This window comes from Pogona vitticeps, chromosome 4, assembly GCF_051106095.1.
Source record: "Pogona vitticeps strain Pit_001003342236 chromosome 4, PviZW2.1, whole genome shotgun sequence".
Classification (NCBI taxonomy): Eukaryota; Metazoa; Chordata; class Lepidosauria; order Squamata; family Agamidae; genus Pogona; species Pogona vitticeps.
This window is the reverse complement of record NC_135786.1, coordinates 14,317,271-14,333,348: the sequence shown is the minus strand read 5'-3', so window position 1 is coordinate 14,333,348 and position 16,078 is coordinate 14,317,271. Positions and strand designations below refer to the sequence as shown.

The window sequence follows — 16,078 nt, the reverse complement described above, 5'->3', positions numbered from 1 at the left end:
AAGAAAAAGTTGACCGCTTTTAAGAAGTTAATGCTTATAAGCACAGTATGTAAGTAAATTTATTATTTATACCAAGTCAGCTGTCAAGCAGACATGGGTCATAGGAAAAAGACTGCATGTCCAAAGCTAATGGGGATTAAGAGTGAATTCTTAGTGACTCAGGGGAAAAAAACTGTTTCTGATTTATACCACTATTATTTCTCACCAGTGAGTCTCATCACTGGTCGAGACCAGGTTCACGGAGAGCTAAAAAGAGTGAAGGGAAGGAGTCTCAATTTAACTTTTGTGAATTTCTGCCAGCTCGCAAAAACATGAATAGCACGTCTCCACAATGCTGTAAGGTCCATCTAATATTTCCACTAGTCTCATCATCATTTTAATTTTCACAAAATTTATTCAGTGTAAAAATGTCAAGAGCAAATTTCCATCCAGAAAAAAGGCAGCAATAACATCGCCATGCTGGTAAAGTTTTCTCAGAGTTACACAACCAAGGTTCAGCCTGTCATCTTCACTCAGCACACAGAGCAATGTATTTAGTACAATTTCATACTTAAAAGTTCAATTTCAAGTCATTCTGGAGCTCTGCTCCTAAGAAGTACAAACTTTATCAAAAATTTAAAAAGCCCTCTCCGCTCTTGTAAACTACAAAATAATTTATCATCATTAACTGAGTTCCATAAGAAAATCTTTTTTAAAATGTGTGTTCTCTTGTACTGCAACCAATAGATGCAATTCATTTGGATATGTATATACAGTACTCCATAGGAAAGACCGAAGGATCAGTTGAATTATTGTTCCATAAGTCCCTGATTAACAGATGCAGCATAAAATCAATGCATCCCCTTGAAAATAGGAAGTTAAGTAGCTGGAATAGTCTTTTTCCCCCCAAACAGAAGCCAGTGCAGACTCAAGAAACAATGGGGTCCCCATAAGTACACTGATCTTCAATAGCAAGATTGTAGTCCTTTCCTTTTCCCCCTTTGTAAGTGCTGGTCACAATCCTAAGCCAACCTCGCTCACCCTGCAAAAGAGAGAATTTGCCTTAGTTATGCAGGATGAAAGAATGTAAGTTCAATCACTTTTGTCTCTTAAACTCAGCGTGGAAAATGTTTACTATCTAAACTGGTGGGGATGGGGGGGGAGGAAGAATGCCACAAGAACAGCGAGCCTACTGTCTCTTGCAGTCTATGATGCAAGGGTCATCCAATACTGCATGCACAACAGTTCATATTCAATGCCCAGCTTTTACAAGGGGAGCCAAGAAAGATGGGTACCTGCAACCGGACTGCCATGCAATGTGTACCTCAGCCTTCTTTACAATCTTGTGATCTCTGCATGTTTTGGACTATCAAAGCTTTTGCCTCCCCAAACACTGGCCCCCACTGGCCAGAGGTGTTGAACGCTTAAGCCTAAAACATCTGCAGGGCACCAGGCTGGAACAGATAGTACAGTCGTGCCCCGCTGTACGATTACCCCATTTAACGAATCCACTTAACGTTGACGTTTTTGCAATTGCAAAATGATGGTTTAAATGGGGTTTTTTCGCTGTGCGATGATCGGTTCCCTGCTTCGGGATTTTTCGCACTGCAGGCACCGAAAATGGCCGCCCCATGGAGGATCTTCCCTGGACAAGCAGGTATTCAGCCCATTGGAATGCACTGAGTGGTTTTCAATGTGTTTTTTTTAATTTCATTTGACGACATTTTCGCTCTACAGCGATTTCGCTGGAATGAATTAACGTCGTCAAACGAGGCACCACTGTACTAAACTCCATGGATAAGGGGTAAGATTCAAGGCAAGGCAGCAGCTAATGCTATACAAGAAACCATCGAGGTTCATTTCCCCTTGCAATCCTCCTTCATAATCTTGTGCTCCTTCAGTATTTAAATGTCTTCCCCAAGCCTCCCACCTTTAGATTATTTTAGACCACTCTTCCTCCACACTTATTCTCTTTGTTACTTTCACAGCAGTCCTACGTACAGTGCTGGGTGTGTGTGTGGTGTGTCACAGATCCATGACAAAGCCTCAAGAGCCCTGCTAGCTCACAGTGGTCAGGGCGGTAGGCAGAGGGCAGCTTTTCCCACTGTTTATGCTGGTCTTCCATTTATTTTTATTGCTCTTTCTCAATGGCTGCAGTGAGACAGAGTTGAACCACCTCTGAGATAATTGGAGGCATGCGAAGGAAACAAGGAGGCTTTGGAAGCTGTGGTTCCAAGCCTCCCTCTGACATGGAACAACCCAGCTGGTCCCCTGATCACTCCCACGAACGTGACCAGTGGGCATATCAAGGGCGTTTCCAGAATGCAAGCCACCGGTAAAACCCTCCTAGGGCCCATCAGGCAACCTTCTGGGTGAGGAGACTAAAGATTTTGGTCTTCAGAACCAGCTTCCACACTTTACAATATGTACTTCACCATCTACAGACAAAAGAAAAGCCACTATCCTGTTCCATAGGCTTGCCTGCACAGTGGGCGTGATGTCACACCCACAGCGGTCTGTTGCTAATTAAAGAGTTCCTTTTTCCAATGCTGGTGATGAGCATATGGCTCCCGCATAGCGATAGGAAGTTGAGTGCATTCTGAAATTATAATTTTAAAAACAGGAACTCTTAATTAGCAGCAACTTGCCATGGCTAGCAACCTCACAACTGCTGCATGGGCGCAGTTGCACAACAGCATACTTGCCAGAAAGATTGGGGGGAAAGTACTCATGTTCATCTCTGTCTCCTGCTTACCCATGGTTCACCCCAGGAGTTCCGAACGATCCAGTACTCGTTCCCGTCTTCTACTCCCCAGCCAGCGACGGAGACTATGTGGTTCACGGCTGGAGAAGGGTTGTATTCTGCATAAAGTCCTCCGGTGTATTCATCCAGCTTTGGAGTGGCCATGATCCCACAACTGTTTAAATGAAATTATAACTCATTAAAAATGCTAATAGAAACCCAAAGCTTTCAATATCCACGCCAGGTAAAATCACAAGAATCAAGAATTCTCAGTCTAGCTCTTCAAGAAAACGTTACAATTTTCAGAGGTGGGAAGATGTATAATGGTGCACAGTATGAGAATATACCAGTTCTCCCACAGAGCTATACTTTTCTATTCAGTATTGACAAGAATAGGAAATATTTCCAGATCATGAAACATCTGCAGCCAATCAGACGAGAGTCAGAAATATAGACAGCAGAGCTGACAGCTTAACTGCCACATAGGGCTGAGTTCAGAAAGCAGACAGTTAGGTTTCAGTTTAGGTCAAGCAGAGCTGATTGCTGCGTTTTCCACAGGCTGAGAAAAAGCAGGTGCTAAGGGTAGTTTTGAATTGTTAATAAAAGCTGACTGCCTTTTTAGATGGGACTAACTTTTCAAAGTGAGCAGTGGGGTCTTTGAAGTCCTGTGTGAAATTAATGTACACTGAATCAGAAAACCGATTATAATATACATACAGTTCCTTCGACAGAATAATTACCAAGCTTCATAGTTAATTGGGAATTTAAACAATAAGCTACAGGTTCAGTTCCTTACTCTGTCTGACTATAACAGGGATGAGTGAATTACAGGGACCCTGTCAACATGAAAGACCAAAGGCTTTCTATTCCCCACCCCTTTGCTAAGGGAGCAAATGAGGTGGAAAATTTCCATGGAAGCTCAGAGAAGATCTATGAGGCCAGATCTCCCCTCTCCAAAGTCAGACTTCAGCAACTGCAGCCTTTGTCATTTTGAATTTTTTAAATGTATTTATTTGTTTTGATTTTTTTTTAATCGCTAGATCTTGCAGACAGTTGTGTGAATTTGGAAGTGTTTGTGTTTTTAAATTTTGCATTTTTAAAATGGTGTACACAAGCTTTAGTGGCCTTGAGGGCCAAACTTGTAGCAGGTCTGGAAATGGCTGGTGTTTGACTATGTGAGGGGAAGCAAACAGAAAGTACGCAAGCAGACACTTCTGATTCCATTTTGGAGGCTATTTCGACCCGGGAGGTCACCTTATCTGTCTTCTGGCCCCCCCAGTGCAATATGTGCCACTCCTGGAGGAGTCTGGGAATTGAAACAGGATTCTTTTTTTAACCTCCCCCCCTTTATTAAATTTTTCAAAAGAGGTTCCTCAGGGCTGAAAAAAAAATCACCTGATAGGCAACACGTCACCCATCCTTATTTTAAAGAAACAAAAAAATGAGGGGTAAATAATATCATTTCAGCACCTTTGAGTTGCTTTACCTGATTGGTCCATTTTCATAGATTTCTGCCATCATTTTTTCTCGCCCACTGACGTTTCCAAAATCTGCAACTTTCCAGAGGGTGTAATTCTTTATCGTGTGGCATTTTCCAAAAGTAACACATGTTCCACACTGGTTAAACTTCTGACAGGCTGCAAAATAAACAGAAGAATTTGATTGCCAAAATCTCCAGTTCAGCTCCCAGTCAAAATAAGGAAATGGAGGCTTAAAAAGATACGTAAAAATATTTGGAGCAGTCTTTGCATTATCTCTACCCTACTTTCCAAATACATCTTCCAAAGTATGTTGTGGGAAAGAAAAAAAAAAACACATAAAAATCACATTTAAGAAATAGCAACCATGTGGCAGCATTTTAAAAAATCATCAAAAAGAAAGAACAAACTCAGTTGTGAACAACTTATAGAGTAGAAGCATGATCAAATACTCCCTAAAAATGGGTGAAAGCAGAGAAGCCTGCTGTAAGGAAATGGAGGGGAGACAGGATCGTTACACCTGCTCGACTCCCCAAGGAAGGGAAGGATCCGCAGCAGCAGGTCTTTAACATGGAGGCCGTGTCATTTCTCTGTGTCGAGCCAGTGTGTGCAGAGATCAGAGTGTTTCAGCATTGGGATACAACTTCCAACATGTGACAGCCAGCATGGCCACCAGGGAATTGTGGTCACCAAAATAAACATTCGCCATCTGTGCGAATGACAAGCCTATGATACCAGCCTTGATGTTCGGGCAGATTCAAGATAGGAAAGGAGAATGTCCCTCTATTATCGTTCAAAAACTGGGATTGTGAACTGACAAGTTGCATCTCAGCCACAAATGTATGGCTAGTTGCCCAGTCTTAGGAAAAGCCTTTGCCTTCTCAACGGCAATAAGAAAGGTAGACTTTCCCCGGGCACAGCAAACAATACTGTAATAATAGCTCCGTTCAGGTGTAAAGTCATATTGCAATTTAAGATTACAAAAATTTCAGCCTTTCTTATTTTACAAAATGATTTTTAAGGAATGTGCATCTCTTTCTAAACACCCAATACAGCTAACAAAAGAAAACCAAGGTACAGCAGTGACGCAAAAACCTGATTTTAAAAAAAAATCAACTCAAATGACAAGGGCTGGAATAATCATATCACGGAAACAGACTGCCCATAGCCCTGGTGGAGCGACAGCAAAAGGCTTTCAGGTAGCGCTGGATTCCTAATATAGAGAGAGCCAACAGAACTTTCTGAGACATGATCCACAGTCTGATGCTGCAATGGGGGAGACCTTTTAGAGGTGGGACAAAAAAAAGCACCTCTAGCAGCAACAATAGCTGCTACTTGGAATACTCTGTAAAGTAGCTTTATCCTACCGCCCACATATTCTCAGATACTTCTTATTCAGACAGTTATGTAGTTGGCCAACTACACCAGAGCACAGGTTGCTGTCCTCTGAAAATGCCGGCCACAGAGACTGGCAAAACATCAGGAAGAACCAGGCCAAAGAGCCCGAAAAACCCAGAACAACCATCTAAAACGGTGCTTGACTACAAATCTCATTGGCCTCAGCCTGCAGAGCCAATAACAAGACATGTAGAGAATTGCAGTCCACCAATATTTAGCCTATCCCTGGTACAAAGCCATCAGACTAGCAAATACAGTGGTGCCTCGCAAGATGAATTTCATTCGTTCCACGGTTAATGTTGTCTTGCGAAATGCATTTTCCCATAGGAATGCATTGAAATATAATTAATGCTTTCCTATGGGCAAAAAAAAAAGTCAGAACAAAGTTAAATTTGGTTTACAAAGGGTTTATTAAGTGCTCTTTAAAGCCATACATATTGTGCAGATGATTTTTAAAAATTCAATCAAAAAACTTTAGCTTTTTAAACATCATAGAAAAACATTTAAAAATCAGCAAACGTGAGGCAGGAAAAAAATGGAAAACATTCGTCTTGCGAAGCATGGCCATAGGAACATTTGTCTTGTGAGTCATCAACCCATTGCCAAAACCATTTGTCTTGTGAGGGGTTTTTTTGGCCCACTGGAACGCATTAACCGGTTTTTAATGAGTATCAGTGGGGTTTTTTTCCCGCTTGATGACAATTTCGCTCTACAGAGATTTCGCTGAACAGATTAATGTCGTCAAGCGAGGCACCACTGTATCTGGAATACATGGCGAAAGCCGGATGACGAGATCCATGACTACAATACTACTATAGGCTAATAGATGTATGTAGGCAGGCTAGTAACTTCTGAGCTTCTTTGCAAGACTAGCATAAACAAATAAAGTAACTGACTCCCCGCCCCTCCTTTGCTTTTAACCCGCCTTGTATAGGAAACCCACCTTGGTCTTTAGCCTGGTAGTTGTTGCAGGTCTCATCTGGAATGCCATGCTCGTGCGCATACTGCCACACGCCAAAGTCATCTCCTCCTTCACAGGATCCAGCATCAGCACAGTCAATAACATTCTGAACCGAGAGATAAGCCGAGGGCCAGGCACCTTTCTTCTTAATATTGATGCGATCTGAGAGACAAAAAAAAACACCCCCACAAACCCAAATATTTGGGATCAGGCATAAACTAGGGCCTCCCAACATTCTAAGACCTAAAATCATGTAGTTTGAGAAGAGGTAGCCGTGTTTGTCTGTGCTAGTCTGTCAGGCAAAACGATATAAAAAAATAAAGACGACAAAAACATTGTGGCACCTTAAAGATGAATTTTTAATGTGAATTTTCATAGACAAGTCCACGTCTTCTTTTTGAAGTACACTCCCCCCCCCATCCCCTCAATCAGCAGACCTTAAGAGTTCCAGTTAAGAAAATGTCAAGTTACTTCTGAGGCACAGCAAACCTAAGAGTTACTGGCCTTCAAAAGCTTCTATCAATAACAGCTCTGCTCAGTTCTTGCATGCTAAAGGCTAGGGCTTTCTTTCTGGAGTCAGAAAAATAGATCCTACAACCTAACCCTGCCCCCACCAAAGTCTATCTTGCCTTGTTAAGAAAACAGAACCCCACAAATAGCCAGCCTCTGTTCGCCTCAGCTGCAGGGAAAATCTCTGCTTTATCACTTCCTTCCCCTTTCTTCCAAGTCCCAACTGCTCTTTCGACGTGATTCCCCATTTCCTCAATTGCTTCACCCAATATTTTCACTTTGCTTTTATTGCACGAGGTATGGACTGGCTAGTTTCACTGACATGCATGATATAATCTGAAGGCAGATCGCAAGGCATAAAAACTGGGCAGCTAACTCTGCATGCCCAGTGAAGTTACTGACTTTGACACCAGAGTTTGGAAATACTGGTTTAGAGGGGACAATCGTTCCCAGAATCCTCGTCAACATGGCCAAGGGAGCTGCCATTCAAAACCAGGGATCCAAGGCAGCTGTCATCCAAGCTCCGCCTGGGTCTCCCCTCCACACACATACCTCAGAAAAGAGAGAAAACCTGGGCATTTCAGGGTCCTACTGTGTGCTATAAAGCTGGACCCATTCGCTTTTCTTGTCGTAGACCACAATCCATTCACATTTCCACGTTGCGGACCATACCTGCTAGGGCGCTAGTGCTGCCATGGGCCCAGCAGGACCCACAGTATTGAGGGATGTGTTGGTTGCGCGTGGTACTTGCATAATTGACCCCATCTATATTTCTCCAGTCCCAGCTCTTGGGCAAGGCAGATACATCCAGATATTCATGAGGACGAGGGTAGGTTCTATTTAGGAAGGAAAAAGCAAGCAAGTTAACTCTTCGTCCAGCCTTTGGGGGTGTTTCCAGCCTTTCTAAGAGGAAGGGTCGACATCTATTCCACAATGACGCATTGAAATCCTTTATATCTGATTCAGCCCTCAGGCAGCTCAAAGGCAGTACAGACTGTACATCTCTCCCATTTTACCTTTACAGCAACTCTTCAAGCTACGTTGAAAAAAGAGCAATTAGCACAAGGACACAGAGGGAGCTTTTCAGATATATGATTAGGGCTCTCTCTGATCTTAGCCTTCCACCTTCTGCCTATCTAGGGATGTGCTGAACTAGCTGGGGATGAGGGAAGCTGTAATCCAGTCAGGAGCAGTGAACTTTTAGCCCTCGTGATAAGTGAGAATTTGACTCAGCATTTTCACTTATAAGGTTCCGGCTGGAACGATTGCATCACTTTGGGTTTGTTTAGTTTTTCCTCTGAGGTGGTGATCACATGACTGATCTCATGACTTTCTTCCCCCCCCCCCACACACACACACACACTTTCATCAGCCCAGCAGGCTGACATTTCTTCAGAACACTCATGTGATCACAACAGCTTTGGAAATGCGATTCAAGGTGGGAGTCTGACCAGCCTTTGGGGCGCTGGAAAAGAATTGTCACAGAAAATGCTCAAGGCAGCTAGGATGGTGGGCGTTCTAGGTGCTATCAGTCCGTCTCGATCTGCAGAAGGTCGGGAGTGAAATCTGAATATGCAGCCCTGCATATAACAGCAAATTCATTCTCTGAGTGCATATCAAAGCACTCATGCGCAAGTATGAAACAGGTATATACATGGAAACAAAAACTCAAGGATGGGGAGGATTGGAATCAGACTACAAATTCCTGTCAGTGAAAACTGGGCAAGGTCAGTGGAGTAAAATATTGAATTGACCATTGGGGAGGAACAGAACACGAAAATAGTTGGACTGGCTAGAGCCCTGGAGAGGAACACATTACACTGCAACATTTTGTTACAGGTGCCAACAGGACCCCTAGGGACTCAAATAAATAAAACTAGCTCTCCCAAGTGGCTATACTCACAAATCAGTACTGGGGATTACAGATCTCTTTTTACTAGAAACAAATGTTTATGTGGCTCCTGTCACTCACTAGGCAGGGCGGCCAACTTGGGTGCAATTTGACTTTTTCTCTTTTTTTGAACCAGTGTGATACCTAAACTTGATCTTACTCTTGTTCATCTCTCCTGCCTAATTTTGCAAAGCAGCCTTTTTGTCTTGCATAAGACAACGCAAGACCCACTGCACTGTTTGATGCATTGCATGGAGACTCTTGGTCTGATCAGATGGTGATTTAATTCACGTTTTGGTCGACCACTTTTGGGTCCACCTCATTCAATATCTTTTCCAGCAACAAGACACACGGGAAATCGTGAGCCTGCCTGGCCCCGTTCTGTGCCCGTCTGGGCATTTTTGGGGTCAGTGGCAAAGCTACTCTTTTTGGGAGTTGGGATGGAAGGATGGCATCCAGATCATGTGTACACAGAAGGATGGCTTTAAATTTTTATTTATTTATTTATTCAGATGTATACCCCGCACATTTAGTGAACATGCCACGACTGTGGGTGGCTTACAAATTATATAAAAAGGAAACAAACAAAACCCTACCCACCCAACGCCATAAAGTCACCAGCCTTGGACACAGGATGGCAGACAAGGGGCCGGCATGATTTTACAAAAGAGTGGTGCTTGGGAAGGCCTGGGCAAAAAGGCAGGTTTTCATTTGCTTGCGGAAGCTCAGAAGGGTGGGGGCCAGTCGCCCCTCCACAGGAAGAGAGTTCCAGAGCAGAGTGGCCACTACCGGGCCTCTTTTGGAGTGGCCACCCGCCACATTAAAGACTGCGAGGTGCGGGTGGGACGGGAAGATGACCTGAGGTAGAGGGGCTCTGACAGGTAGCAAGGTCCTCAACCGGAAAGGGCTTTATAACTTAGCATCAATACCTTAAAAATGACACCGCACTCAGCGAAGTGACCCTTTTTCAGAGCCACTCTGCTTCTCTGTCTGACTGTAGCTTAAACCAGGCATCGGTGTGGAAGGACTGTACATGAATGCCTCGGTCGGATACCTCAGTCTCATGTGGAATCAGCAAACTCCAATTTGCCCGGCTGACAGATTCATCTGGCTCAATTTTGGATGTCTTTGCATTACTGTAACTCCACATTTTGTATAATCCTTGCCCAATGAGGTGTTACAGAGAACCCAAAAGGGGGAAAAAGAACATGTGGCTGTTTGGCATGCAAAGCACATGCTTAAGGGTCACCAGATATATAAAAGCCAACGAGAGTTCCTGTACCCTTAATAGCTGTGTGGAGGAAGAGAGTATCGGCAGATGTTCACTTGCACAAAAAGCTGCACCTGGTGAAACTTCCTTTTCGAAGCCACCATTGAAGGTCCAGGAACTCTGACTGCTGAGCTGTAGACCAGGCTTGTCCAACCTGCGGCCCGTGGGCCACACGCGGCCCAGGTCAGCTTGTAATGAGGCCCAGTGCAATTTTTTTTATTTTTAAAGAAATTCCAAAGTTTCAAGTTACACTGCCGGCGCTTGCGGCCGGGGCACGTCACAATGGTAGGGAGGGAGAGAGGGAAGGAAGGAAGGAGTGGGAGGGGAGGGGAGAGGGGGGCTGCGTGACTGCATTGCGCCATCCCTGTCAATAGGTGGACCCCCTCCCGGCCCCATAAAGCCGCCGGAGTTGAAGCTGGCAGCTACTGCTATCTGAGATCGCAGCTGCTGGTAAGCGCGCTTGGAGCGGGGCTGCGGAGGATGGCTAGGGCTGCTCCCCCATGTGGCCCAAACCAAATTTATGTGCGGCCCAAACCAAATTTTTATCTTCTAATGTGGCCCAGGGAAGGTGAAAGATTGGACACCCCTGCTGTAGACCTTCCCCAAAAGAAGTATTTGTTGTGTGCCATCAAATCAGAACTGACTTTTAGGGACCCTAATAGGATTTTTCAAGGTAAGTGAAGTATTTAAGGAGTTCCAAACCACCCCCCCCGGTGAGTTTCCATGGCAGAGCCAGGAGGAATCAAACCCAGATGTCCTGAGTCCTCGTCCATTACTCTATCCACTCCATTCCACAAAAGTACCCCCACTCAATCACTCTGGCATTTATCCCAACCTGCCTTTTCCAACATTTATAAATACCTTATCGTTTAAATCATGAAATCATTGAATCATGGAGGTCTATAAGGCCATCAAGTCCTTTACTTTACTTTTATTGAACTTATACCCCGCCCCTCCTAGACAAAGTCTACTCGGGGCGGCTTACACAAGTAATAAAGCACAATAAAATAACACACATAATAAAACCTACCAAGTAAATAGCTAAAAACCCTTGCTCATTGAAAATCCAGATCAAAGCACATCTGACAGATGGTTATCCACTTTTCTTTGAATGTTGGAGTACAAGAGTATAATGGCCTCTTAATGACTAAAGAGTTTTAATTTGGCCTAAGCGTGGGTGGACTGCAACCCACTTCTTCAGATGCACAGAGTGCTGTCTCCCTTGACAGGTATTTATGGCATTTCTGTACCTGCTACCTGAGGCCGCACTCCAAGCACATGAGGAGGAAGCCTTCGAGAACATACACGAGGAAGTGTTGCATCCAAGCCACATGAGATGAAAGCAACGGTTCCTAAGGGGAAAATCAATGTCTAGTCTTGCCCTCTTTCTGCAGTTAACAGCCATCCCTCAGGGAGGATTCTGCATATAGTTGGGAATTCAAAAAGGGACCCAACAAGGAGACGTAGGTGTGCTAATATGTCCTGGTGCACCTGTCCCCTTTCTTAAGAAGAAAAAGTTCTTGTGCTATTTCTATTCTGAAAGCAGAAAGGATACCCAGCAGGAGACTTATGGATGGACGATGCAGGTCTCCATAAACACTGCCTTCTTCCAGAGCCAGGTTGTTGCCATTTTTTCTTTAATAATCACATTTGTATCCCAGGAAATTCAAAGCCGCCAACATAGGATTTACCCCCCACCAAAACTTTTGTCTGTGAAGCAGCCTGGTGAGAACCGGTGGCCAAGTCTCCAAGACCGAGCCGGCCAGTTTTAGCCAAGGCCGTTTTAACCCGGATTCAAGCCGCACCACAAACTGCCTCAGCTGACGGGGCGGACGCGCTGCGGGAGGGAAGCGGGGCTTCCTTTTCGCATCACCCGAGGAAACTTGGGGCGCACAGCCGGTGGGGCGCCCCCAAGCGCGGGAGGAGGGCTCACGTCCCCTTCCCCGTGAGTGGGGGGTCCGGCCCCGGGAGACATAAACGAAGGGCAAGAGACCCAGATCCGAGTTCTGGACCCTTGACCTCCCCAACAACAATAACAGCTCTTGGAAAGTTCCCCCCCCCCGCGCGCGCCCCGGTCTGAGAAGGCAGGGCGCGCAAAGAAGCCGCGTTACCCTTCGACGCACGTGGGGGGGTATTTAAGGAATAAAGTCCCCCCCTTTCCCCATTTTGGGGTCTCTGTGACTTCCCAAAGGAACGGCGCCTCGCAAACGTAAAGACCCCCCCCCCGCTCCCGCCCTAGCCGGGGGGGAAGAAACCAGAACACAACCCCCTCCGCCTCCCTTCCTGGTTTTCCGCCGGCGCTCTTACCGAAGCCCGGCGTGTTTCCGCGGCAGCGGCTTGTAGCAGCTCTGTCCTTCCTGGAAGTGGAGGCCGGCGCCGAGGGAGCTCCCCAGGAGGAGGAGGAGGAGGAAGGGAGCCCGCCCGGCCATGATCCTTCTGGAGGAGGGGGAAGTTCTCCCGGAAAGGAGCGCAGCCGAAAGCAGGCTCTGCTGGGCGACTATGAAGGCTGCGCCCCGGGCGAGGAAGAGGAGGAGGAGGAGGAAGGGCAGGAGAGAAGAAAGCCAAGGGCTTGGGGTGGGGTGGGGTGGGGTGGAGGAGCCGCCCGCTAGGCAAGCGTTTGCAGCTGATCTGCCTGGATGGTGCAGTCACAGGGCGATGGACTGGTTTGCCTGGGATTGCAAAACTTTCGGGGTTTTCCCCGTCTGGGGGAGAACAACGGGCGGTGACCCTCCCCTCCCTTCCCAGTCCAAGTCCATCGACCGCCCAAAGCGAGCTAACCTATGGCTGTTGTGGGTTTTCCGGGCTCTTTGGCCCCATGGTCTGAAGGTTGTTCTTCCTCACGTTTCGCCAGTCTCAGCGGCGGCCATCTTCAGAGGACTGGAGTAGGAACTCTGTCCATGCTCTGTTGCTGTTTGTTGGATAGTTGAGTATTTAGGCCCAGGGCATGAGCAATCTGTAATAAATAAATGAAGGGCTACACAAAACAAGCCAATCCTTCTTTATCGCCAGGTCGTGCAAGAGGTGGTCGCCCTTTCTATGATGGCAGGCTGAGAGGCCAAAGTAGGTTAGCTAGTATTCTAGCTAAAGAGCCAAAGAGCTATAAATTCTCAACTCAACCCACAGCTATAAATACTCAACTATCCAACAAACACCAACAGAGCATGGACAGAGTTCCTAATCCAGTCCTCTGAAGATGCCGGCCGCAGAGACTGGCGAAACGTCAGGAAGAACAACCTTCAGAACATGGGGCCAAACAGCCTGGAAAACCCACAACAACCATCAGATCCCCGCCGTGAAAGCCTTCGAGAATACTAGCTAACCTACTTTGGCCTCACAGCCTGCGATCCTAGAGGGCCTAAAGGATTGGTTTTTCCAAGCTCTGGTCCGAAGGAGCGATAATAGCCCGTAGGCAAGGTGGGGGTTCCGCGAGAAGCAAAGGTCCACGGGCAGAAAGCCTCCCGCGGACCCAGCTTCCTTCTGCTGCTTCTGGGGCACAGACTGCTCATGAAGGGGCTGAGCGAGGAGGCCTCGACTCCCCCAGCCTCTGTTCCTTTGTTGCCCAGGCTCTGAAGATGTTCTGGAGGCCACCGCTGGTCTAGGATGCAGGAAGCCATGCGCTAGGAAGTGTGAAAATACAGTGACAGCTTTGTGCCCACTCTTTGTTTTCTGCCAAAATGGTTTCAGGCCTAGTCATTTCTCCCACATGATCTTGCCCTCTCTCCCTCTCTTTGAGGTGGATCAAATATGCATGTAAAACAGGGCAGGGCCTTTCCACCTAGTGACCCCCAGGACTGTGGAACTCCCTGTTGATTTAAACCTCACTTCATCTGTGTATAGGTATTTAAGTGAGTTTGTGAAAGTTTCCTTCTCAGTGCTTCGTTATTATAATGTCATGATGAGCACGTAAGCTGCAATGTGGAGCAACTTCTCAAAAATTAGTCTGCTTGCTAAAGGACATGATTTAAATATTCCAATTAAACTATATTATTCGTGTACTTTGAAACTTTACTTGCTCTTGTTTGTACATCACTCTGAAGGCGCGACCCTAAGAGTACATAAAATTACATAGTGAACAAATAAATTGCTTTTTTTTGTGGACAAATGGAATTATGGAGATCCAGGAAAGTCTGCAGGGAGTCTAGGTTGGTTCTGGAGTTGTTTTCCACTATCTGCACACCAGAGTATGCTAAATCCATTACTGTATTTTTATAGTTCAGCCAGTCACCTGAGCACATAATGGAACCTGATATTTAGTGATGGATTTATATGTGTCTGCAGATGAAAGTCACAATCTCGAAGAACATCATTCATAAATCAGATGTAAGCTGTTGCACAATTTAGGGCATTGTTAGAGACTGCTGGATTTATAATTTGTATTGTACAGTTCATGGACTAAGGGGTACGGTATGATTTGCTGGGGAGTTGGGATGGCCCCATCTGAGACCCATCATGATTCTCATCAGAAGTGCTGGATCAGTTGCTCGTTTCTATAGCACAATCTGCAAACCATGGTGGATTTGCAGTGTCTCCTTATACAAACCATGAAGATATATGCCTTTGATCTAGATTTCTGTGCCAAGATAGCACATTCAAGTGTTGGAGTCTTTACTGGAAGTGGAGGGCCTGGTTATGAGCTGTCCATTTCCCCCAGAGGGTCAAGACTTTTAGAGACAGGCTCATGTTAGCAGTTTGGAAAGAATGGTCTTAGAAACAAGGGAAAAGCCATGTGGTCTCTGTGATCTCCTGGGATGATTTTGGACTTCATTGTGTTCTTCACCACTACCCCCAGCAGCAGGGGCAAGTTCTAGCCTGATGAAGAGTCCTGCATAGCCCAAGAAGAAGACAACCAGGAATGCAATGAAAGGGACTGGTGAATAATTACATGACAAAAGAGTGTAAGAGTTGGCAAAATAAGACTTCCAAATAGGAATAAAGTGCAAGTCAGGTATCAGAAATTCTGGCCAGTAATATGTTATTCTGTCCATCATTTATTACCTTGGTTGTTGTGGGTTTTTCGGGCTTCTTGGCCGTGTTCTGAAAGTGGTTCTTCCTAACGTTTCGCCAGTCTCTGTGGCCGGCATCTTCAGAACACGGCCAAGAAGCCCGAAAAACCCACAACAACCATTAGATCCCGGCCGTGAAAGCCTTCGCGAATACATTTATTACCTTCTTTGCCTTGAGAAGTATCTGTGCTGAACAAACTTGCAAAAGAAGTAAAATGGAGGTAAAACATTTGCCCCTGGACACATGTTGGGTTCATTTATTGCTCAGTCAATATTAGACTTTGTGCTGTTTCTGAAGCATTAAATCATAACACTAAATTTAGAAACCCTTCATGAGCCAAGCACTAAATTAAAGCAGTGCTGGAAGCATTACCCTGCTCCAAGGGCACTCCACTCATCCGTATGACAGGTACCCAGAGCACATGTGGGTGGCATATGCCTCAGGCCTATATACTTCCTTGGGATGTACTGCCAACTACCTCTGTCTTCTGGCTGACACTGAATATTTCCAACTGGCTTTGAATATTCAGTGGCACTTTACGCAGAGTTTACATGCCGAGACGCCATGCTTATTGGAAGCTCATGAAAGTTGAATCAAAGATGAGCAGCATTAGGAGCTCCTCCAGTTATTATTCACAACTTAGCCTGTTTTTTTTTGTTGGTGTCCAGACACTCAGGGTGCAATCTCACAGTGACATAAGATCATCTGGGTTCACACCCTGGGTTGTTTCACTGCATGCCGTCTTGAAAGCAACTCTCTAAAGAGACCCTTTTGTCTACGTGCAATCGCACCCTGATCATTCCAGCCCTGGTGCTGGACCAAAAAAAAATCCAGACTGGTCACA

The 16,078-nt window shown here is 45.6% G+C and overlaps 1 protein-coding gene across 1 annotated transcript; it reads right to left on the bottom strand.

Annotated features, from left to right (window-relative positions):
* Positions 1-374: 374 nt before the first annotated feature.
* LOC110084731 (cathepsin Z) lies at positions 375-12,768 on the bottom strand. The gene is made up of 6 exons (XM_020804346.3): positions 12,538-12,768; positions 7,742-7,905; positions 6,542-6,721; positions 4,209-4,359; positions 2,735-2,897; positions 375-1,021 (listed from the first exon to the last, which is right to left on the bottom strand). The coding sequence occupies exons 1-6, from the start codon at positions 12,657-12,659 to the stop codon at positions 908-910; spliced, it is 894 nt and encodes a 297-aa protein (XP_020660005.3). The 5' UTR covers positions 12,660-12,768; the 3' UTR covers positions 375-907.
* Positions 12,769-16,078: the final 3,310 nt, after the last annotated feature.

What these genes read in the sequence shown, in the direction of transcription:
- LOC110084731 (XM_020804346.3), bottom strand. Translation starts at nt 12,659, where the DNA reads ATGGCCGGGCGGGCTCCCTTCCTCCTCCTCCTCCTCCTGGGGAGCTCC. An exon ending in CAGCACTAGCGCCCTAGCAG is followed by an intron (nt 6,722 to 7,741) that starts GTATGGTCCGCA and finishes TTTGTCTCTCAG; the next exon opens with ATCGCATCAATATTAAGAAG. An exon ending in CTACCAGGCTAAAGACCAAG is followed by an intron (nt 4,360 to 6,541) that starts GTGGGTTTCCTA and finishes TTTATTTTGCAG; the next exon opens with CCTGTCAGAAGTTTAACCAG.